Genomic DNA, 24687 nt, shown 5'->3' on the forward strand with positions numbered 1-24687 from the left:
TGAATGTTGGAGAAAGCACTGGGAAAATGGCAAGAATCATCATCTGCCTAGGAGTTCATATTTATACCTCTAAGATTTTCCTCATTTTCTCCCAGAAATTTGCCAAGTGCAGCAGAACACACACATATACACAGCCTAAAACACCTCAGGCTTTGCACACACTGTGTCTTGGGCTGTGTCACAAGACCTTTTGAAAGCCCCATCCGTATTAAACCAGAGATCATGCCTTGATGTTTTTAAACAGCTTGATACATAGGTACCGTGAAAGCTCAAGTTCTCATGAAGATTTTACTCATTCATCTGTACAAGTCTGTCTACTATACTATGCATATCCATTGATTAGTATCCTTAGAAATCAGCTGGATGTGATAATTAAGACGAGTCAGCATTGCTAGCAGCAAATTATATGCATACTTTAGATCCAATTACACTGTAATGACTGAGTAGCAAAGAGATATTGGCAGCTAAAACTGCATCAAATGGCTTTCTTGAGGCAGAGCCAACCATACAGGGTAAAATTAGAAAAGTGTCCCATAACATTTAAACTTCTCATCACAAACAGAGAGGGGAAGAAAAACCCTACCAAAATTCCTAGGTAACAATTTTGTAAAATATTGTAAGTACGAGTGGTGACTGCAAAAGCTAGCTACTTTCTAAAACCCAGGACTCCAGCTCCCCTTGAACAGAACAAGCTCTGGGCTCAGCAAGGCGCCTGTCTGCAGCTACGGTCACTTGTTAACATCCAAAGTGCCGAATGTAGATGGTGAGGTACACCCCAAAGGAAGGGATGGTATTTGCCTTTCAAAGCAGGTCCAGCTGAATTCCTGGGAGCAGAAAAAGGCCTGCAGAAAAGCTTAGCAGTGTGAAAGTTTTGTAGCTTGTGTTGTGGGATGAGAATGAGCTACAGAAGCATAAAACTGACTGTAGCCACAGCACTTTTATAACCATGTTGGATCACCATCAATATATTTAGAAAATATAGTCCTGTTACAAGGACTGTAAAGAGGATCCAAACTCTCTCTTGATAAAGTCAAGCCTTTGTTGAAAAAGGTGGTTTATCCATTTGGGTCTTTGTGCTTCAAGGAAAAAAATATTTCAAAAGTTCCTTTCAGTAAAAAGGAAACAAGAAAGAAAATGTAAACAGAATTGGTGTGGCAACTGTAGACATGCTTCCCAGCCGTTCCTTGGCAAAAGACAATAAGAGAAATCAAATTAAATTTGGACTAACATGCGAGAAAAATATATAGGCTTCTGAAGGCAAGCAGGAAATTCAACACCAGTTGGCCAAGACTCGAGTCACCTGTAGGTGTTGAAGGCAATGAGACTTTCCTGACTTACTCCAGACTCATCACCACAGAGGACTGGATAAAAGAGCATGGGAGGATATCCAAGGGGGAAAAAAACCCATAACTGCCATCTTCTGCGAGAAGAGCTCCTATCTGGGCACTGGGAATCTCAACCCTGCCACCTCCCTTTGGTACACCCAGCCTTCCCTGGGGACTGATCCTGCCAGGGGAGCTGAGAGGGAGTCCACAGCACCTTAGGTGGGATACAAGCTGGCATGGGCACAAGTGCACCTTCTTAGGATGGTTGTCCTCACTACTGTTATGGGGCTTGCACAAAAACTACCTTTACAGACTATATATAGAGTGTGAGTAAGTTTAAGAGGCAATCCAGCTCAAATGCCTGAAGGTCCAGTGATGTTCCTGGACTGGCATTTTTTTCAGGCTTTATCTGTGCCAGCAGCCATATGGACACTACAGAAAAGACCCCAGCCTTAGGAAGCAGCCCTATAACCAAACAGGGGTTATCACACATTGTCCTGCACATCCCCCATACCACTTCTTTCTGGGTTCAAAATGCTGGACATTGTCATTTGCATCCGTCCCAGACATAAATACACTTTTTGCACTGGATTTCAGTGTGTTCCCTGATAGAGGCTCTGCTATACAAGCCATCTGTGTTCAGCTGGCCATTAAACACACTGTTTGATAGGTATGTTGGAAAAATGAAATATCTACTTCCTCCTAAAGAAAGATTAACACCCATTTTTCTGAGACCTATATCAACTAAAACCTGTCTGGATCCTGCTACATGTCTAATGCTTGAACCAAAAATTCTAGAGGTAATGAACGTTATGGAAAGTCCTTTTCATCTTGTTACATCAACACAATTAGTTACCTACCTTGTGGATATAGATAACTTCTATCTTTTTCTGTAGCATAATGTCTGAAAATATTATTAAATTGAAGGCTGATTTTCCTCTGAAAATCAAAAGGCAGGAGCCTACTCATTCAGCCAAAGAGTTATATATACATAGTCAAAGGCAGATGCACTTCTTGCAAGCAAAATTTTTGATTTGGTTTTAATTTAAATTGGAAAATCTGGAAAATGTAGTGTATTCTAGTCACAAGAAACCTCTACTGCATTTTGAATTGAAAATAAGTAATTCTTAGGGTGCAATTGAGATCCTCAGTATCGATAAGTTTAGTACAGAAAGGCTTTTGGTAATTTTATTATACTGGCTGTAGTAACTGATGGTTCTTTTCACGCCCGCTCAGCTGTCTAACATGTTACACATCCCTAAACTAGTCACCCCATCCCCTTCTTCAAGAAAAACAGAACTATGAGCAATTCCAGAGATCCATTAATCTCACCCACCTTAAATACATGTCTTAGCATGGGATGCATCACATCCTAGGGCAGCTTAGTTTTCTCAGGCTTGCTTTACTCTAAGCCAGCTTGGCCCTTAGTTTATGTCAATCACATACATATTTATATCAAATCAGATTAAATGCCTTTGTTACTGTACACCAGCATTAAAAGACAACTTTTGAAATGCACAAGTGATAGTAAAAATAAGCAACAATTTTCAAATGAAATGAAAAATGTACCAAAAATGTAGATGTGGCTTAAAGGTTATGACAGTTGCTTTGTTTTGCATGGCTTTTCCAAAAGTACTTAGAAGCTTTCTCATAAAAATACAACTTGAATACATGCTTTGGTAATATATACAAATACATAGGTATACACACTACTACGAGATATTAGATGTTTAGCTGCTGAAGCCGCAGCTCTGAGCTACCTACCTCTCTCCACTGTGGAGAGGCTCCAGAGCCAGCTCCTAAAACACTGTGATTGATGGAGCAGTATTTTAAGGCAGACCAAAATCAATGCAGGTTAACTTAAAACACTACATGGCAAACTGCTGCAGCCTGGGAGCTGATTGACAAGACAAGGAGCTGGGGACAGGCATCGCACTAAAGCATCCTTGCTCCTCAGCCACAGCCAGAGGCTGCGGTGTCCCTTGGAGGGTGCTGCCCACCAGCAGTGTGTCGGCATGAGTGCTTCGCAAACCCCATGCCATCGTGACAGAAAAGCATCCCTAAGACTGTGCAGCTGCCGGTCACGTCAAAGACCTTGGTGTATTTTGTCTTGTACCAGAAATGTCCATGTACAGCAACACGAAAAGGGCACAATACCTATGAAAAGCTCTATAGGGTGGATCTGGAAGTATTTCACAAAACATACAGAATTCAGATTTTATCAGACCACAGGCACATAATTTAAAAAATAAGATTCATAAAAACCCTGGGGCCAGACAAAGAATGATTTGCTGATGCAGGGAAGGAAGAGGGGGCCCTCTGGCTCCCATGAGACTCAAAAGCCGAGGCAGTCTCCTGGGCTGGGAGGGGATGGCAGGGACAGATGTGCAGCAAGTAGCCCCAGAGAAAAGGTCAGCTGTGCTGTTCCCATGCAGAGCTGGGAGCAGGCTTCAGAAATCAAAACGTGTCCCTCTGATAAAATTATGCCTTAGGCCACATAGCAGTCCAGATCAGGAGGGGCAAAGATGGGTCAGCATCTTTGGAGGCTTCAGATGCTGAACTGTTTCTTTAAGAGGTGTTCTACTAACCCTTGTCAGTATTTGCTACTCACATAAAATGTTCTTTTCTGTTGCCTTTGGTGACACTTCTGCCTATACCCCAGAAGAGCAACAGATTCAAAGAAGGAAAACAGCAGCACCCACCTAAACAAAAAGAAAGAAATGTTTTGATGGAGTCCAGCTGATAAAAAGGTGCAAAAGGCAAGAAAAAACCAGAAAAACAATTAAGGATCACTAAAGTTCTCTACAGAAGTAGTCTCATTGGCCTGACCACCTCAGGCCCTAATACGGAAAATTATATATAAAGTTTATCCTTTGTACTAGAAGAATTTCCTTTATGATTCTGAGGGCTTTTTTAAAAAAAGAGTTTTTTAAGACTTCTTTTAAAATTCTTAAAAAATAACTCAATGCTTTTAAAAAAATGTTGTCACCTGTTTTTCCTCCATTTGTGAGGATATGCTTCACTTCCAGGTGTGATACAAGTCGTTGATACTGACTTTCGTAACACAATGGAAACCCAATTACAATATTTTGTATTGTGATTGTACATGCTAAAGAATCTCAGCCTGAAAATAGAATCCCTGTGCATTTTCAAAAAAATAAGTTTTGATTTTGCAGGTAATTTTTTTCTTCCTAAATTATGCAACTTCACAATCAATGAGTCATAGGATTTCCCTTGGGAAAAATTAACCCCTTATATGAAATAAGTCTAGTAAAATGTGGTCATTGAGTCAGGCTTCAGAAACATTTCTAAACTTCAAAGTCCACGACAGGAAAATAAAGCAACATTCAGTTATATTTACAGAGCCCATTTATTTCTACAAGTTAACACTGCCAATATTTAAACTTTCAAGTAATGTGGCACAATAGGAGTGAATGCATGGAATGAAACCGTTGGTGATGAAAACCTGGCATCCACACTATTGATGTTCAGGAGGTTTTGCTTTGGACTAGCTCCAGTGGGAGCTCAGCATCCATTAGCGGAGGATTGTGTTAGGTGCGCTCCTGGAGGGCATCAGGCACTATTTTTATCAGAGAGAAATGCAGTTTGTATACTCTGAAGATGGTCTCCGATGACACAGGCCAGACCCCTGGTGAACTGGGATGGCAGGAGATGGCCTCAAAAGCAGAATTCTGACCCAATGTAAATACTAATTAACCATAGGCACTGTCAACATAAAAATCACTCTTAAAATGATTGCCTAAAAGAGTTTCAAATAACACTTCAAGTTACTGTAAGCAGAAAACATTAAAAAATTGTTAGCAAAATGTTTTGTGTCTTAAATTACTTCTCTTCTGCATAATCAGTTACTCCAATTTCCCTATTTCTATGAAATTCCACCATAGAAATACAAGAAAGAAAAACATGTATAAATTTTAAGGCATTTTACTGTACGTGCTTAAAACGGTAGATATTCTGAATATATACAACACTTGTACAATAGTCAGTCTCCCTTTACTGTAGTGGTCTGGCTACTAGTTGCGCTTTTCTCCCAATTTAGGAAGTTTAATGTTGTTTAGTTCCATAAAAGTTTTCATGAAACATATGACTTGCTGATACTAAACAGCTCAAAAAATAGTGCACTCAATTCTTAAGCATTAAATTCTTAACAGAGTGATAACAAACCTTAATCTTAAGGTTGAGTAGTCTTTGACTATCAATATAAAACTGAATTTCTAAGCATTAAAAAATTTATTTATCTACAACTGTCTTAAAAAAAGGGCAAAACTTCAGCTCATATTTGAGCCAAATCTCAGCCCAAACATCATCCTGAAGATGAATTGCATTTGATTTTATCAGTTTTGATGGCCTTTCTCTGTTTCTGCTGAGATAAAACCAGGAAGACGACATTGGCAGAGCACCTGTTCCTTGGTGTTTCCAAGCCCAGTTAACTGGAGTGTGCTTGAATAAAAAGCCCACAGATTAGGAACATATCCTACTCAAATCAACAAATCTGTTGCAGCTTGTCTTATACCTTATTCATAAAATGGTATTGCATTTATTGCCATGTCTATAGAGTATTCCCACCGGGAACTATTATTCATTTCTGCACACCAACAACGGTATAAAACTTTAAAACCTGGTTTGCCTGACTGATAACTGCAGGTCCATATGCTTCCAGATAGAAGATATTCATACAGCAACGGAGGTTGCATTCACATGTTTTGACTCATTTGAAGGCAATTATTCAGTTGCTCTATTTCCTACACATATGTACACAAACAAACATTGGTAAAAACAGTAATCACTTCCAGACTGGCAGAAACTTTAACGTGTGTGAAATTACTGCCCCCAGGGTAAAATATTCCTGCCCCACTGGCAGAAATATTAATTCTCAGAAGATGTTCCTTTCAGCTATAGTGTAACACCTCTGGAAGGAAGAAACTTTGAACTTGCCACCACAAATGTGTGGAAATCGCTGTGCTTCTGCATCAGTGTGCTGGTGCTCCCAGTGAGCCAAAAGAAGTCAAACCAGGCTGCCAAAGGGAGTTACGGGAAGAACATTAGTAAGTTAAACTCAGCAGCTTTATCTCACCCTTTCTCTAGTGAGAGTTGGGTTCTTCAGGGACAGCAAGCAAGATACATTCTTCACAGTACACCTGACTATTATTTACACATTGCTTAAACCTATTGTCAGTGATAATGCAACCAAAATCCTAGTTTGACGAACCTACGGTTTGTTAAAATATGACACTGTAACAAAAGAAATAGTGAAGAGATTAGTTCCCTCATAGCACAAGTTCTTGCTTTCTACATATAAACCAACCACATTAAAACAATATTTGCAACGTTATAAAATACAGTTCTGGTAACTGACTCGCTCAGTATCCATCTCAGCTGTGACTTGCTCCTGCAGTGTGCAGAACGTTAGGTAGGGGGAGAAATCTCCCTACCCTCTTCCTCAGGTTGAAATGAAACACCAAGCCAAAAGCTGTGCATGAAGATCACGATTTCTGGTCTTCCTCTGATGGGATGACTTCCAAGAGGATCTGCAACGTTACAGTTACCCTGTCTGCAAAGATAAAAGCATACACATGGGAAATTTTAGTGGGGATGGAGAAGGCAGACGTGGCCAAGAAAATTATCTCAGCTGTGATACAGCCTACTTGGACACACAGTTCACAAAGGTCATATATACCAGGTGCATATATAATTTAAATGTCTGGTTCAGCTGATTCAGTTTATTTTTTCTTTTTAACTACGTTTTCTTTGCCTCTGATCCAAGGCTACGCATATACAATAACAATGGAAGGGTATGGAAGTATAAACTTGTTCAATAAAGGTCTGCATGCATTTAAAGGCTATCTTAAAGCATGACTACTCTGCACAACTGCTTAGTTTTAAGAAAGTTGCAATGTTGAACAAAAGTCTGAAAGAGTTCAAACAAGTTAATTCAGCTGTGCCAAGATCTGCCTAAGCAAAAAAGAAAAAAAATTTAAAATAAAAGGAAACAACTACAAAGCTTCACAGGTCTAAGAATGTCACACATCCAAAGCAACGTCATGCTGTCTTTTTGTCACTCTGAATATTTATTTCCCTCTGGCGTTTTTGGTGGTTTTCTTTTTAGGGTACTGATTCATAAATGGCACAGTTAATTTACGTGTAGAATAGTAAAAGAGCTTGTCACTTTTTTTTTTTAGCAACCCATTTTAAAAAAAGCAGGTGGTGTTGTAAGAGAAAGTTCTGATTTTCCTTGTCTAGCACATGTCAGCATCTGCAGCAGTGTAAAGCGAGGAGGGTAAAACAGCGTGACTCAGAAGATATGAACTGAAACTACTTCCCTGCTCTCCTGTCTAAGGCAGACTCTGCCACCTTTTGCTCTTCTTTTCAGAGGTCACCAGTTCAGTGCCAAGCCAGGTTGCCCTTAGACTATAAACTGATGGGGTCAGAGAGGCTGCGAGTCAACAGGGACTGCATTTTCTTCCCGTCTCCCTCCCCTACCTGCAGTGAGGACTTCAGAGCTGGGCTGAGCATGGCTGGGGTGAAGGGCAGGAGGAAAGCCAGCAGCAGAAATCCAGCAGGGCTTCGCCCCTGCCGTCCCACCCCTGCCAGGTTTGAGGCTGAGCAAAGGAATAAGAAATAAGAAATAAAACATAATTTCTGTCAAGCTGAGCTGTGGTGTAACAGCTCTTGGAAAAGGGCATGGCAGCAGAGGGAAAGCCTGGGCACCTCGAGACCGGGCTGTGATTTTAATATCCTGTTCGACAAACTGGACAGAGCTACCTGCAGCAAGACCTTGCCCTCGTTGTGGAGGGAGGCAGCTGCCACTCTTCCAATTCCATGGGGTAAGTTTTGCTCTGTGCTGGGATGAAGCTATGGAGGAGCAATCGGACAAGTTGGGGGATGGGTCTGGGGTGCTTGCTTGGGTTTTTTGCTTGCATTATACTCAGGATAAGATAGTGTAAGGAGCATTTTCCTCAAGAAAATGTTCCAATCTGTCTCCAGTCAGTATCTTAAAATTGCCTGCTTTCAGCAATACCTGGAGTTACAGAACTAGTGTCACATTTGTAACAAGACAACATATCATGACAGTAAAGATTACTTACACCACCCCCACCACCCCCCTTTAAAACCTAATTTTCCCTTTCAAGAGAATTTAGTGTAAATAGGTCCCAGGGGACAACCTTTATAAAAAAACCCCAGACCTGTTATCTATGTAAGTATCACATAAAGCTTGGGTGGGGGAAGAAAGCAGTAATTTACTGCATATGTATAAGACCGGACATGAAATCTCTGACAGCAAAATGCCGAGATGATTTCCTGCAGATCCCAACATCACAAACTTGACAAAGAGGAGCAAACAGAGCATACAACACTATGTCCTGAGTGAGCAAGTGTCACCCTCTGGTGTTTGTAAATAACCCTGAAAGAGACATTTTGTTATATCAACAGATGTCTTTTCCAGCATGGGCTTAGGCTATGAAGAAAGCAGGATTCAACTTTTAAGCTCCTCGCAATTCAATCCACTATAAAGAAATAGATGTTTTAAAGATGAGTCTAAGGTTGGGTTTCAACTGACGAAGCCCAAATGGAGGCATTCTCATGCTGGTTTTGCATGCTTTTACACACTGATCTGCTTCGTAGGATTTGCTAGGCTTGACTTTTTTCATTTTCACATTAGTTCTACAAAAAGCAAGAAAACGGAGATCAAATGAAGCTTGTACTCACTGTAAATGATTTGTCCCAGCACATCTGGTGCTACAGCAAAAAATTGTTTGGAAGAGGAGAGAACAAAATGCTCTCAACTGCAAAATACCACCCAGACCCTATTAACCCCACGAACTGTGAAGTTACCTTTTGTTCAATACAGCAATTTGGTAAGGAGAATGGGCAATGTAAATGCCATTAAGGACCGTCAAAATGCACAGAACAAAGACATTCAACCCTGGAGAGGATATCTTGGGTATTCCATTCGAGGGCTCTGCTACTGTAATCAACCTGAAACCCCTTTCATAAACGTGCTCATCTTCAGTCTGGGTCTTTTATCCCACTGCTTATTCTGGCTGTTCAACATCCCTCTCCTCTGATCCCTACAAAACCTATTCTGGATACCCAGTCTACTCCTATGTGGGGCTGGTCTGTACCCACGTGTTTTTGCACCAGTGCTGTCCTTTACTTAAATAGCACATTTCACATAGGGTTTATGACCAGCAGTCATCTCTTATCTCCAAAGCATGTCTGGGTAGCTGAACAAGTCAGGCTCCCCAACAAAGTGACTTTGCGAATGGCTAGAGAGAGCCCCACACCACCCTGCTCATGTGCTGCGCTGTGCAGAGGCAGCAGCCTGGGAATAGTCTTGTTAGCACAATGCTATGTTTAGACTAACAGGCTTTGACTCCTACCCCCGTGGTTCTACACAAAATGCTTTGTTGACGTCTAAGTAGGTTGGATCTATCACATTCTCCTTTGTCTAGAAAAATCAGTTATCTTCTCAAAAGAAAGTTGCACAGTTAATCTGGCAAAAATCTACCTCTTAAATGATAATCACATCTTTTCATGTTGTCCATTTACCTCATGTCTGGAGTTGCTCTTTCATGCCTATGTACACCTAATGCATATTGTTTCAATATTCTAACGAATAACGAATATCCATCTTGCAGTTGCCCAATGACTTTTCTTTCCTATATCTCACAGAGGTACCTTAAGTGAATTTATCCTCATTCAATGCCTTTGAAAAATGCTCTCAAGCTATACAATGGAGCTCCCTTAACACTCACAAAATACTGCCAGTTTAATGACTCTGCACAGAAGGCTTATTGCTTCTTCAGGAAGAAAAAAAAAATCTCTTTATTTAACAAGTAAATCTCCACTCTGCTCCACCCCAAAATTGCCAGCATCAGTTTTCTGTCATTACTGTTGTTATTTTGGGAATAATAATTACAAAGCAAACAAGCTGTTTCACCCACTGACTGGCATCCATTGCTTTCCCCTCCAAGCCAGCACACTGTGTCCATCCATAGGTATTACACACGCACCAGGCCTTCTTTCTAGGAGGAGAATTTTGTGTTATCTGAAAAGCTAGAAGATTCACCTTCATTGTCACAGCTGGCAGAAGAAGCTTCACATCTACCCAGTCTACCTTAAAGAGAATACTTTTTCTCTCACCCAAGTAATGTAGTTCAACACTGGCATCCTGTGGCCAGAGATTCAAGTAACTGTATTCCAAAACCTCTGAGACTACACAGAAAATGCCAAAACTCTCCTGGATTTGATAAGGGAAAATTTCCTACTCCCTAAATGTCAAGGCTGACAAATTATAAACAGACAAAAACCCCAAGTATTTAATAGAATGTCCTTTTGCATACAACTGTTTTCATCTGCACTTGAGCTTTATACCCATCCCCAGGATACTGCACGTAATTTATAACTTTATGGATATAAAATTAAGAAGACCAGAGCGTGCTAGACTTAAACTAACATCTTTTTCTGTAAATGCTTTCTGCCTATTGTCTATGGACTTCCCAGCATGAATTGAGAGGAAAATTTGTAGAACGTACAACAGAGAGGATATAACTATAAAATCTGTATTTATATAGAGAAAATACATATAAAAGGTTATAGTATAACAACATACATATAAAAACCCCATTCTTTTATTGTGAGCAGCTCATTTTACATCATCCCTTAAGACTGAAGCACAGAAGACAATATGTATTTTTCATTCAGCACCTATACAAAGAAACTACTTTTAGCTGAAAACTTTGATGGGTTGAGTTTTCCTTTTGCAGCAGAAGAGATTTTCTTTCAGTTTTGTTTAATAAATTATCCATCATTCCTCAGAAATTTTGCCTATATTCTTGTTTCATGTTTTGAAAATTACCTCCACTCTGGAAACCTCCTGTCATGCTCAGTAACACAAAAGAGAAGAACGGGGAGCTGTAAGAAATGATACGGACGTCTTTCTCCAAATAACGCTTCTCCAACATGTAAGAACTTCCACAAATGCTTTCGAAAACTTTCAGAAACGGTATCAGAAGATTCTCAGTGTCTTTCAGGTGTGAAATACTACAGCCAAGTCACTCAGAAGTTGTTTTTCATAGATCACAGAACTAATAAGTTTGGAAAAGACCTCCAAGATCATCAAGTCCAACTGTCAACCCAACACTACCATGCCTCCTAAACCATGCCCCGAAGTGCCCTGCCTACAAATTTTCGGAACATCTCCAGGGACAGTGAGTCCACCACCTCTCTGGGCAGCCTGTTCCAATGCCTGACCACTCTTTCAGTAAAGGCATTTTTCCTAATATCTAATCTAAACCTCCCCTGGTGCAGCTTGAGACCATTTCCTCTCATCCTATCACTTGTTCCTTGGGAGAAGAGACTGACACCCACCTTGCTACACCCTCCTTTCAGGGAGTTACAGAGAACAATAAGGTCTCCCCTCAGCCTCCTCTTCTCCAGATTAAACACCCCAGTTCCCTCATCTGCTCCTCATAAGACTTGTTTTCCAGACCCTTTGTCACCCTCATTGCCCTTCTCTGGACACGCTCCAGCACCTCAATGTCCTTTTTGTACTGAGGGGCCCAAAACTGAACACACTGCTCAAGGTGTGGTCTCACCAGTGCCAAGTACAGGGGCACAGTCACTGCCCTGCTCCTGCTGGTCACACTATTGCTGATACAAGCCAAGATGCTGTTGGCCTTCTTGTCCACCTGGGCACACTGCTGGCTCATGTCCAGCCGGCTGTCAACCAACACCCCCGGGTCCGGGCAGCTATCCAGCCACTCTTCCCTAAGCCTGTACTGTTGCACGGGGTTGTTGTGACCAAAGTGCAGGAACCAGCGCTTGGCCTTGTTGAACCTCATACAATTGTCCTCGGCCCATTGATCCAGCCTGTCCAGGTCCCTCTGCAGAGCCTTCCTACCCTTGAGCAGATCAACACTCCCACCCAACTTGGTGTCATCTGCAAACTTACTGAGGGTGCACTCAATCCCCTTGTCCAGATCATTGATAAAGACATTAAATAAGACTGGCCCCAACACCAAGCCCTGGAGAACCCTGCTTGTGACCGGCCACCAGCTGGATTTAGCTCCGATCACCACAACTCTCTGGGCTCAGCCATCCAGCCAGTTTTTTACCCAGAAGAGCACACCTGTCTAAGCCATGAGCCGCCAGCTCCTCTAGGAGGATACTGTGGGAGACAGTGTCAAAGGCTTTGCTGAAGTCCAGGTAGACAACATCTGCAGCCTTTCCCTCAATCACTAAGTGGGTCACCCTGTCATAGAAGGAGATCAGGTTGGTCAGGCAGGACCTGCCTTTCATGAAGCCATGCTGGCTGGGCCTGATCCCCTGGTTGCCCTGCACCTGCCTAGTGAGCAAACTTCAGATGTACCACTCCATAATCTTCCCTGGTACTGAGGTCAGGCTGAAGCATAGAAACAATTTCCACAGAGGTGTGTCAGGCATGGTATATTTTGCTATCATTTTGTTGGGAAGCTATCACTAAGGACAATATCCCCATACCAAGGCCAATAGAGCCTGTCCCATTCCAGATACTCCACAGACGCTTGGTCTCAGCAGAGAGCACTGAGCCCATCCTGTCATCACAACTGAGATGTTTGTTTCCAAACTGATTCTCTTGGGAGCTAAATACTTCCTCCATTTGCGTAGGCCAACAACCAAGGGAGGGAGATGGATGATTTAAAAGGAATCAGATGTTTGTAGGGGACGGCGTGGAGAAGAAGGTAGGGGGAGAGACATCCAGTCATTTAAAGTCAATCACTACCTGAAGAATCGGCTTGCTGTAAACGTATCTTGTTAGTTAATGGACATTGCTTGTAACCAGCAGAGCAATGCTATGGCATGCACCAAAAAGTAACTTGCATTGTCATCCCCAGCTCAGAGCAGCCAAGAGGACTGATTGGAAGGATTTCACAACGCAGGGAGCCCTGAGAAATTCCTGGAGTCAGCACAAAGGAGAGGAGTCCCCCTGGGACTTACCTACAAGCTTTCTGAACCACTTTGGCTTCTTATCCCATACAATAAAGAGGTAGTAGGCAGGAACTCCAGTCAGGGTTATTGCAAATCCAATTCCTGTACTCACTGGATCAGAGTAAAGTGACAGTGCAACCATGAAGAGGCAGGTGAAGGAAAACAATGCTGGAATAAATAGAGGCACCTGAAATATAACCATACAACGAACCATTACTTTACATTGACCTTGTTATTGAATGACTATGGCATTTAATGTTGCATGAAACGTAAATTGGATAAAAACCAGCACTACAGGATAGTTCTGGAGAAATACGGATACCTAGAACATGCACATGAAATGTCAGTGACTGCAGAAACCAAGCTACGCAGAGTGCTATGCAGCAAGTACCACAGAAGTCTTTTAATAACACACTATAACACTACAGTGTTTTACGTCCCTTAAAACGTAACGGCTGTAAATGTTACATTGTGAAAGTCCTTTCTCTGTTACTCCAGCAGATAAGCAAGCAGCACTAACTGCGGTAAAGATTTCCTCTTTGATAATTACTTATTAGAAAACATTTTAAAATACAACCAGGAGCTCAAGTCACCTTTTAAAACTATTAAGAACATATTGATTTTCTTCCTAAGTTAAAATTAAAATCTGGCAGGGGGGGAGCAAATTTGATAGTATTATGCAACTGATAGCTACTGAAAAAGCACTTTCTGACTGTATGACTGATAGCATTATCAGTGTCACTGTTGAAAGCACAAAAAAACCCAATATCAATTTATTTCTCTCGATTTCCAGGAACACCACTACAATCAGTATGTTAGCACCTCTCTGAAGGAAACGCCTACAGGCATGGCTTGTGAGACGTTTGGTATAACAGAGAATTGGAGAATTCCTTGGAGATTATTCTCTTCCTTTCATGCCTTGAAGCATTACTGTTCCTCTTTTGTGCACTGTCAAAGCATTTTCTTTTAATCAAAGCAAAATAGGTTGTGCTGTTGACCTTCTTATTTATAGATATACCTAGAAGAATGCAACAGCGCACATTCTTAGTTCTTCACAAAATAGGCTTCTTGGCAATATATAAATAGGGATAGATTCCTCCATTTTTTTCATTATGGATGTTATCTTTCTGGATACACAACGGGACAACTTACTTTGTAAGATATTATTTAAAATAAGCAAGAGGAGTGGCAGAACCAAGGCCAAAACAGCTTCTCTTCAATGGGCCAGACTAGTAGCGTTTTCTTTCTGGGTTCACAATAACTGTGTCTGCAAATCCACTGCAAGTCCCAAACACCATAATAGTAGCACTATTAACTTATTTGCACATCAAATTGGCATATTCAGTATTGAATAGGCAATGAAATAAACGTTTAGTATTAATGTTTATGGTTGACATGAATTCTGGTAGCAAAAGTATTCAGGCCTTTATCAAAGGAGATGTTAAATAGAGTACTGGCTAAAAATCAGGTTGGCATATGTAAACCCTATATTTGCAGCTTGAACCCTATGTGACTACACAGGACTATAGGTATTTTCACACAGTTTGCATCATGCTTCATCAGCGCAACAGGCAAAACTGAGCAAACACCTTCAGTTTGGCACAGCGGCTTCCACTGCTGCCCCATAAGCACCAGGGAATAGGCAGGAATTGTCTTTCAGAAAGGACTGCAGCTGGGTAGCACTGGGGAGCTTGCAGAAAAACATCTGGAGACCCTTCAGTGCAAAAAACTATCTTCTATTAACTCTGTTTTTCTTGAAAAAGAAGTTAGCTTTCTACATCAGAAAATGCTCCTTTACTGTCTGTCTACACAATAGATGGGAGGGAGAAGAATTCAGGTAAAACAGTAGAGAGCAGAGGTTACCTTGAAAGGACGAGGCATATCAGGACGTTTATATCTGAGATAAATCAACCCAGCAACTACTAGTCCAATAAAAAGCCACCTGGCAAAACTGAGGAAATTCAGGAGGCTGTAGAGATCCCCGGTGAATAACATTATCATTGTGAGAGGATGCTGCAAAAGAAATTCAGAGCATAAGAGGGTTTTAGTGGATTGATCTCTATTATTTCACAGCAGCAATGTCAAATTTTTGCACCGGAACAAGGAGCACAGCCTTTTTCAGAGATACCTGAGGGCCACAGACTTTGGTTCTGCCATTCTCATGCCTATCAGGTATGTGATCGATACCTAGCTGTCCCCCGAGATCATGTTCAATCGATACGTATCTGTCCCGGGTGGTCACACATGATCAATACATATCTGTCCCCTGTGACCCAGACAAATACAAAGGGACACAGCCCACTGCGTCATCAAAATACTTGAGCATCCCGGGCACCATTCTTATGGGATCTGACAAATATATTAGCCCACTGCAGTTTTACTCACTCATCGCTGATGTAAATTATAAAAGCAGTTAAATTTTGGTCACATCTGATCATATGAAAGCAGAGGCTTCCAGGTGTCTTGTGGAATGAAAATCTTACAGTTTCCCAGGCTGCAACAGGGGAACTCAGCAAAGAGGGCACGATAAGGGGTTGCTACGCACCATGGGAAGCCAGCTGGGCACACGGGGTTGCCACCAGCTTTTATTTGCAGTATGCTTTTGAGGCTTGTGGGGTGTAGACTTATTGCATATCAGAAATGCAAACATTTCTAAGCAGGGAGAAGCATTTAGCTGTCACTCAGGTGGCTACTGAACAGCAAGAAGCAGAGGGGACACTAGCATAAATAAATTTCCTCATTTAAAACTGTTCTGAGATACAAGGCTTCTGTGAGGCAGGAAAAGCTTATATATAAACTGGAGTGTTGCACCTTGGGTTAGATGACTACAGGGATCTATTTCAGGGGAATCTCTTGACAAAAGCAGAATATCTGCTGCTTGGACCAACCCTGTAGGGTAGTCTGCACTTCACGCATGAGACAACCTATGCCCACAATGACAGTCTTTGTATTTGGGGATGAAGGAATGAGTCAGCTTCACTGTAGCTCTTATTGTTCAGCAAGAGGGAAGATCCTGGTAGCAAGAGCCTCTCTAGGTTTATAACGAGGCAACAGGTGAAATCAACTGCAGATGCAGTAAAATTCTGGGCTAAATCCTTAGGTAAGGAAAACTCACTTGTATTAATTATCTAGACTCACAGCCTCTTTTTTTTTTTTTTTTTTTTTTTAAAAAAAAGCAGTGAAGACAGCATGGATTTGAACCAGAAGGATCAATATTTCAAACATGGGTCTCTGGCTTCCAACCTCTAATGACTTACACAGTGCTTCATTCTTTACACACAGAAATTAAGCAAACTCCTCCTCTCTAAAGGTCAAAGGAAATTTTGTAAGTGAATTATGTTGGGCAAGATTTCTTCTATACAGACTCAGCCTCTCAGAGTTTAAAATCTCAGTTATAAGCATGATAATGCAAGAAAGGGCCATGGACAGTGAAGGAGAGCTATCTAGAAAAAAAATATAAAGCAGGGTCACAATCAGATTGCATGATTTCTTGGAATTGCTACACACATATCTATCAAATACCAGGGCATACATACATAACAGGTTTCTTAATTCCTAAAAATGTTTTTTCAGTTACCAAGCCTCAGACACTGAACATGCTCATTTTCTCAGTTTCTCCTCAAGAGCTCTTTTCTTTCTTACAGTGTACAGACCTTGGCAGGGGAAATAAAGTAGGAAAATGCCAAAATGCAGACTGTTGATGCAGAACATATCCTGCAACTACTGTAGTTACAAAAAGGTAAGAAAAAAAATTACAAACTCTGAAGGAAAGCCATCTTCATATGAGAATCTGACTTTTTCAAAGGAAATCAATGCACTGGTGTAACAGGACCAGATGCAATAGCAGAAAACATCTTTCAGAAAAAAATAACGTATTAATACATCTTGTGCATTTCATTCCAGAGAAAACAGTCAATGCCATTTACCCGGAAGGTATGACTGCTTCAGCCCAAAGAAATAAAATGCAAAGCAAATGCTTATGTAAAATTAATTCCATTAAAACATTTCACCATAATCACATTGCCTAATTTTCAAAATTTGGATGCCTACAGTTGTAGGCATACATATAAAATCCAACATTTCAGCTGGCAGTTCAGAAGTGTGCTTATAGATGTCTATAATAAAAACTGATTTAAATTCCAGTACAAGCATCTGATCTTACTAGCGTACACTCATCACACATCTGCTGCCGCAGCTAGAACTCCCCACAGATGCAGAGGTCTGTCCAGATACATTACAGTCATTAGTCCCAAAAGAGGGGCTGAACACCCACAGTTATGAAGACTGCAAATTAAGTGGAAATCTTCATGGTACTATACAAACAGAGGTTTGAGGTTGGTATTTTGACATTTTACCATACAAATTAGTCTGCAATGCATACACATGGTCAACATTTAGCTCGGTCACTATTTTAGAAGTCAGTAATAAGATTTCCACTATAATGGTGTTTTTCCTTAGATAATTCAGACTATTGCCCAGGCACACGTTCTCTCATTTTTTTAATCACCGCTACACTGTGCTGCTGAGGGTTCCCCTTCCATTATCTTAGTGCATAATTGTTTGCATTTTTCACTGTAAGGTGGTATAATGAGCCTTTAGGGTGCTCCCACATGCTGGTGTTTAGCTGCACTTTCAGTTAAATGAATCCCTTTTTTGTTTGTTTAACTGCAATTTGTTTCTCTGAAAAGGAACTAGCTCATCACTAGCAGGTCCTTAGAAATAAAGGGCAATAAGACATGGATTAGGCTGCAGTCATAGAAAGTCAAGTGCTACCGACAAGATAGCAAGGAGATGACAGAATAAGAACAACTCCCAAATCTCTTTCCTCTCTTTACCGTTCTCTGCCCTGCCCAAAGCCCACGTGCACATTAATAAATGAGACTCAAGCAGTGCCCAAATTTGGTTCGAATCCTCCAGAGCAAGCCTGTAATATGAATTTTTGTGCAGGAACATTTGTTTGTATGATTTACCAAAACAATGACAGCTGGCAGAGGAGTGTGCTTGCGGACATGAATCATGGAGAGAATTTCCGGAAGGTGACCCTCACGGGATGCAACGAAGAACATCCTGGTGGGAAATAAATGTGGACAGACTTTAAATGTGCTCATTACTGTAACTAGGCAAAGCGGCTCATGAAAGTCACAGAGCACAGCGGCACTTCTTAGGCTTGTTTGAGGTATTCTGAAAGAAAAGACTAGCAGGACAAGCCCATATGCAGAAATCAAAGTCATTCCTGAATGTGTCCCCTCCTTACCTTATACCATGATCAGTGTTTGGAATTAGGTAGTATTTTCCCTCCAATTTCCCTCCTTCACATGAAACAAAGCAGCCACTAATTAAGTGCTACGCTCAGAGGGATCCATTTCCAAACCATTCAAAGTTTTAACAAGATGATACTAAATTAAATGGGAACAAAATGAGAAAAATCCCCACACCTGGCAAACATTATGGTAATTTTTCATTTCCTGCTGAAGGAATGAATCCTACTCTCCCTTCCCCTTGCTTCCTTGCTTTCAGTGTCTATCCCATGCCCTTCAACCCCAGTAATATTAGCACTGCTCACCTGGAGACCGCAAAAATGCCACCATTCATAGATCCAAAGCAGGAGAGAGCAACAAATACTGGCACAGCTAAAGAAAAGTTTCCCATTAGTCGTTCAGCAAAAGTCTGTTGGAGGAGAGAGAAACATACAGTGAGTTTTAATAAAATACAAAATTAATATTACTCTATTAACAAATTATTAATAAGCATGGTAAGTTTTATATATACCCCTTTTTCTGCATCCCTCACTGGAAGTTGCACTGTTACCTCTTATTTTGTGACACCAAGGCTACCGTACATGAGGTCTCCCACCCTTACTCCTGACTGTGCGTGGAAGATTGCTGGTTGAGGCAATGCTGTGGAGGTGGAATCAGGCCCTGATTTATGTCAGTTTAGACCATTATGACTCCAAAAAAAGAAGACCCGCTCTGAATGGATCAAGGTCTGATCTGCATAGCTAATCTTTTTTTTTCCTACAGCCTTCATTTTACTTAGCTGATGCTGCCCAGTGGTTCTAGGTTACCAGAAGAGTCTTAATTGGAGTTTTGGGCACCACAGGAGACATGCACAATTTTCTTCAGGTTTGCAAAATGTTTTGTTTCTAAATCTCCCGTGAGCTACAGATTTTGGTCATTTTTAAAATGCCACATCAATTGAAATAGCCACAGGCAATGTCACTACTGGAAAGTAAATGGAAATTTTTATTTCCTCATTGCAAGTCAAATACCATAACTATAAAAATCAGTGTCATCACCACAATTCAGAAATAACAATCAAAGCAGTATTTGCAAGCCAGGTTGTCTTGCAGCTCCTTCCCAAATGAACTCCAGTACGCACAGCAACCCCCTAAGTACTAGTGACACACATAGTGCAGACACAGTGTTACTGCCTCTTGCTGCAAAAAATAGTTCAGAGCCTCCACTTCCACAAATATCTGTGTTTCCTGCTACCCAGGAGTTTGGCCTACAATTTAGCAAAGAATTTTTAAGCATGTACTTGGCTATAAAATTTAAGTCCTATTGACTTTGTTATATCAGGTCAATAAATATAATCTAACATTACATTACAAAAGCTATCGATGGTCTTAAAGTGCAATCCCACTCATCAGTCAAAAATCAGACTAAGTTCACCAGGATGCTAATACATGGTGTAAAAGAGGAGCCCATAGAAAAGCCTGAATGGATGTGTCCCCCCAGTTTTTTCCCTGTAAATAAGAATATATCAACAAACACAACTGCAGCAGGGATACAGCTTTGTATGTTTCTTCTGTAACTTACCACTGCTACAGCTTTTGAAAGCAGCAATTCCCCAGCACTGATTGTAGTGAAATAAGCCACGTTTGTTAACACATAGCCAACTGTGACGATAATCATTGAAATGCATATTGCAAGGGGTATGTTTCTGAAATACACAAGGTAGCTCATTATTTTGCAATCTGGTTGCTATTCCCTGAACATGAAACAAATAACATGAGAAGAAGTCAGTAATGATGGTGAATGCATATTTGGTGATCCTGAAAATATCATAATTAGAAACTACCAGTGAAAAATAACACATCTGAACAAAACCATCTAGACAAGGCAAATATGTTTATAATGAAGAGGTGAGAAACATTTGAGTCCTTTGGGGATGCCGAGAGGTTGTGGTCCCCATGCTTCCCTTACAAGAACCATGGCCCATTTGAGCTGTTACCCATATTGACTTTCAAGCTGAGCCCAACAGGAAGGTAGCAGGTATCAGTGCTTGAAACAGCAATAAGGCAAATGACAGGTGCAGGTGATTCAGCTCTCTATCAGGAGAATAATCCAGTGGCATCTCCAAAACACCTACTGGCACTCAACGACTGCCCACCTGAAGATGGTTTGACATTTTCCCCGGATGCCAAATGTGAAATTCTGCCCTCTCCTCTTCTGTGCAATTCCTCCCTTGCACACCTCACCATACCTCAATTATCTCACTCACTATTCAGGGATACATGAATGCAGAATATGACCCAGAAATAGGTACAGCACAAATTTGTACTGTTAGCACAGCACAAATAGTACTGAACAGTACAAAACCCTGACATCTTAGCCAAAAAAATAGAACAATAAGACAGAAATAAATAATAAGGCCAAACTTTTATGTAGCATGTCATCCCAATCAGCAAACCAGAAAAGCAGAAATATTTCTATTTTAAAGAAGAGGATCAGAGGTACAGTGAATTTGTCCAAAGCCACATTGCAGACAAATGTTCGATTTAGGAACAAAACCCAGATGCTTCAAGTGTTACTCTAGTTTCTTTCTGCTTGATACCATTGACAGCTGCATCACACCAAGAAGAGACTCAGATCTGAAACCAATGATTGGTCCTTTAATTCCAAGGCTGAGAGTTACACCTGGAAAGATGCAGTCCTTCTAAGGAGAGCTGAGAGCTCCTGCTTCATGGCCAGTTCCCTCCAGCTGTCTATATTAAGAGATGCAAAGATTGCCACACTTAGAGAACTTTGTTGTGAAGGTTACCCCATCAGGTGGGAGAAAGGAGAGACAGTGAGGAATTGTGGTGTCCCAGAAGAGACCACAAGCACAGTCCTAAAGGACTATCGCAATTACCTCAAAGGAAAAGGTGTTTTGAAAAATTAGCACAAAGGTTCATAATTTTCAGATCTTTTCTTCTCAGAGAAACACAGCTGAGTCAGAATTTAAGGATCCTCTTCACTACCAGTTCTTATTTTTCAAAGAAATCCTTGACATCGCTATTCCTGTATAGAGCTGAAAAGAAGCTCTAAAATGAGACTGAATAGATAAAGTGGGACAGTATCACTGTTGCATATCTTGCCCACCTTAGAAATCATGGTGTCAAATACTGTCATTAACCCAGACACACAGGTAGGTAGAAGGATCATGCTGTATTGTAGCACCAAATCTGGGTAGACATGATGATACTGCATTAACTCACTGCTACTTCACGCACATGGTCTCAGGTGAAGAGGCTGGAAGGAGGGGAGTCAGTCATCTTGTACGATGTGCTTGTTGATGGAGAAGGCAACAGCAAGGACCAGAGCAAACAGCCCAGAATACAAGTGCTGTATTGCTGGAAAAACCACAAAGTTACTGGCTCAAGAAATAGTGCAGAACTGAGCATTGATAATATGTTTGTGCAAAAAATGTCTTTGTTGGTTAGTCGCAAGATATTTTGCAACCAGTTTGGTTAAGTTAACTACCTGACCTGGGTGTAAATTCAATTGAATCCACTTAGCATCTGATTCAAGGTAGGTACACATAGTTTCAAAGCCTCTCAGAACAGAGATTTTAATTATATCTTCTGCATCACAGATGAATGCCACCAAGCTATTGGATAAATCAACACTTACTCCAACCTTAAAAAAAAGTTTCCAGCCAAAGATATCAAATTTGTACTAGTTTCACAAATACCATTTGAATGACTGGAACCACATCATTAAACCGAAACTATCTTTGTCCATTCTAACTCTTACCACCTGCTTGCTGTGTTTGCTTCTAATTTAAATACCAGTCTATTTTCCTCTGAAACAAAATGGCAATTCAAAACTAAGGGGGGAAAAAAACCCCATGCTTCCAAACATGACCATTTTCTTAGCACTGCAGGTCCTGCCTTGTTTTGCTGAAGAGCACTAATCCCCTTGGATGTTAATACCAACAACAAAGCCCTCAGGAGAAGAATAAAACCCAAAAAACAAGCCAGAACTAGTCAGCAAACACTATTCATTAAAAAGCCTGCAGATCATAACTCATGCCTGGAGCAGCATAAGGGATGCTGTGACTTCTAAGCTCCTGAGTCCTCATCCTCTGAGTAAAGCGAGCGCTCAGGTTGCACCTCCTTTTGTCTCCCGGCAGGAGCAGGCCTTCAGAGGGCTGCCGTACGTTCGCACACAGCCCCTCCAAGTGCTGCTTATTAGGCACTGCTTTCGGTGACAGATTTAGACAGAAATGAAAGGCCAGATTCAAGATTTCAGGAATGAGTAATATGGTACGGTTCACTTCTCACTGACACCTCAGTTCAGATTTACACGTGGTCCTCAAATCATCTGAAAGCACAGAAAGGTATGAACCATATGTAAAACCGCTAAGCGAGAGCTTTAATTGTGTCTTTTCTAGCCATCAAATTTAAAAGGCAGCTCCCAATTTGCAACAAGATACCATTATCAAACTCTCTGCTCTGAACTACAGCCTCTGCACTGGAACAAAAACTGTAATGCCATTAGCATTAAAGATTACCTCCTTTTCTTGGAGGATCACTGTACCAATTTTCTTGTATTTTAGATATTCCTAGACTTCCAAATCTTCTCTCCAAATCAGGAAAAATCATACCTGAGTTCTATTCTCTGTTAAGTTGCCTCTATCAATGCAGATTTCACCTTTTCATTTCTGCATCCTATGAATCAAACACAATGCAGGATGTTCACACACCAATAAGCTGTGTTTCTGATTCACAACTGCCACACAGCTAGCTGAGAGTTTTGGACTTGGGGGGAGTCAGAAAATTCAAGACAAAAATATCTTTCACTATAAGATTTTGATTCTTTGAAGCTTTGAAAATTTTGATGGGTAATTTGGCCATTTCAGTATGACATTTCTTAGGAAAAAAAAAAACAAAACTTAGAACCAAGCATAAATCTCATCCAACGAGTAAAGGCCTCAGAATAGCCAATGGCTTAAAAAATATAGCACTGTGTTTGCTCAGATACATTGTTTTATTTACTTAAAGCAGGCCCAGGACTTTAACTTGCACTGAAGTGGCTACTGGTTACTGTAGGGCTTTCCTTTTGCATTTCATCTCACAGTGAAATCTCAACAGACTTCAAAATCAAGAAAAACTATTTTCAAATCAGCTGTGTTTCTGAGTAGACACCTTCTGGTGCTGACGTTAGCCCCAAACCTATACGATGATTTGGAAGTCTTGTGCATTACTGCCAAGATGATACTGAAGCAGGCTGCTCCTTGGGTAGATGGGGAAGCCACTGCCAGCAAAGCCTTCTGCAATAATCACCTCTTCTCCCAGAACTTTAAAGAAAAAAACGTATCAAAAGGAAAAAAAAAATCTGAGGGGAAAAAAAAAATCTGAGGAAAAAAAAATCTGAGGAAACTGAGGAAACCTGAATCAGGAAAATATTGACAGTATAATTACAAAATCTTTACAAAATCAGATGAGCGACAATTAGGGTAGCTTCTAAGCATCTGAATGTTGATGAAAACTCAGTTGAATCCCCACACATTTTAAGATTTACCCATGCCTAGCTACTATTCAATGCCAAATCTTCCCCTTCTGCCCTATGTACAAAGCAATATAACAAAGAATCACAACAGCTTAAACAAAGGGCACATCTACCTTGCACTTCCCAGAAAAATAGTCACTGAGGAGTCTACCATCACAAAGAAATTCATCATTAGTAATACAGCTAGTCCATCCTGTGGCTATACAGGGTTGAAATGCATTGCCAAGATATGCCGTATATGGCTTGGAAGCAAATTTCCTCCTAGAGCCTGTAAAGGGCCCCAGAGCCAGGGCACAGGGTTCAGTTAATCAGGATATCCACTGGGTTTTGGACTTGACCTTCAGTGTTGCAGAATCATAGATCTTCTGATAATCTGCTCTGGTACTGCACTACCTCCTACAAATATTTTTGAGAGAAAAAGCACAGAGCAGACTGAATAAGGGGGGGGGGGTGGGGGAGGGGGGTGGCGGGGAAGAAAGGAAGAAAGAAAAAAAAAAAGGAAAAAGAAAGCCAGAGCGAGAACCTGGGGGTAAGAACAATGTCAATAAATCAGCCAAGGAACATTCCCAGAAGTCTACAGCTTGCATCCCAGCTTA

General features: G+C 41.0%; 1 protein-coding gene across 5 annotated transcripts in view; it reads right to left on the bottom strand.

The window, feature by feature from the left end:
* Positions 1-4676: 4676 nt before the first annotated feature.
* The window catches only part of SLC7A11 (solute carrier family 7 member 11), a 331830-nt gene continuing 311819 nt past the window's right edge, over positions 4677-24687 (bottom strand). For 4 of the 5 annotated variants that reach the window (XM_075090270.1, XM_075090273.1, XM_075090274.1 and 1 more), the window contains 7 exons: positions 20135-20258; positions 18880-18983; positions 18287-18383; positions 15180-15329; positions 13326-13503; positions 10292-10372; positions 4677-6897 (listed from right to left, as the gene is read on the bottom strand). In XM_075090270.1, the coding sequence (XP_074946371.1) occupies positions 6830-6897; positions 10292-10372; positions 13326-13503; positions 15180-15329; positions 18287-18383; positions 18880-18983; positions 20135-20258 (802 nt within the window). In that variant the 3' untranslated portion in view covers positions 4677-6829. The remainder of the gene's footprint in view (positions 6898-10291; positions 10373-13325; positions 13504-15179; positions 15330-18286; positions 18384-18879; positions 18984-20134; positions 20259-24687) is intronic. The other variant, XM_075090271.1, reaches the window with a different exon arrangement.

Source organism: Phalacrocorax aristotelis, chromosome 4, assembly GCF_949628215.1.
Source record: "Phalacrocorax aristotelis chromosome 4, bGulAri2.1, whole genome shotgun sequence".
Taxonomy (NCBI): Eukaryota; Metazoa; Chordata; class Aves; order Suliformes; family Phalacrocoracidae; genus Phalacrocorax; species Phalacrocorax aristotelis.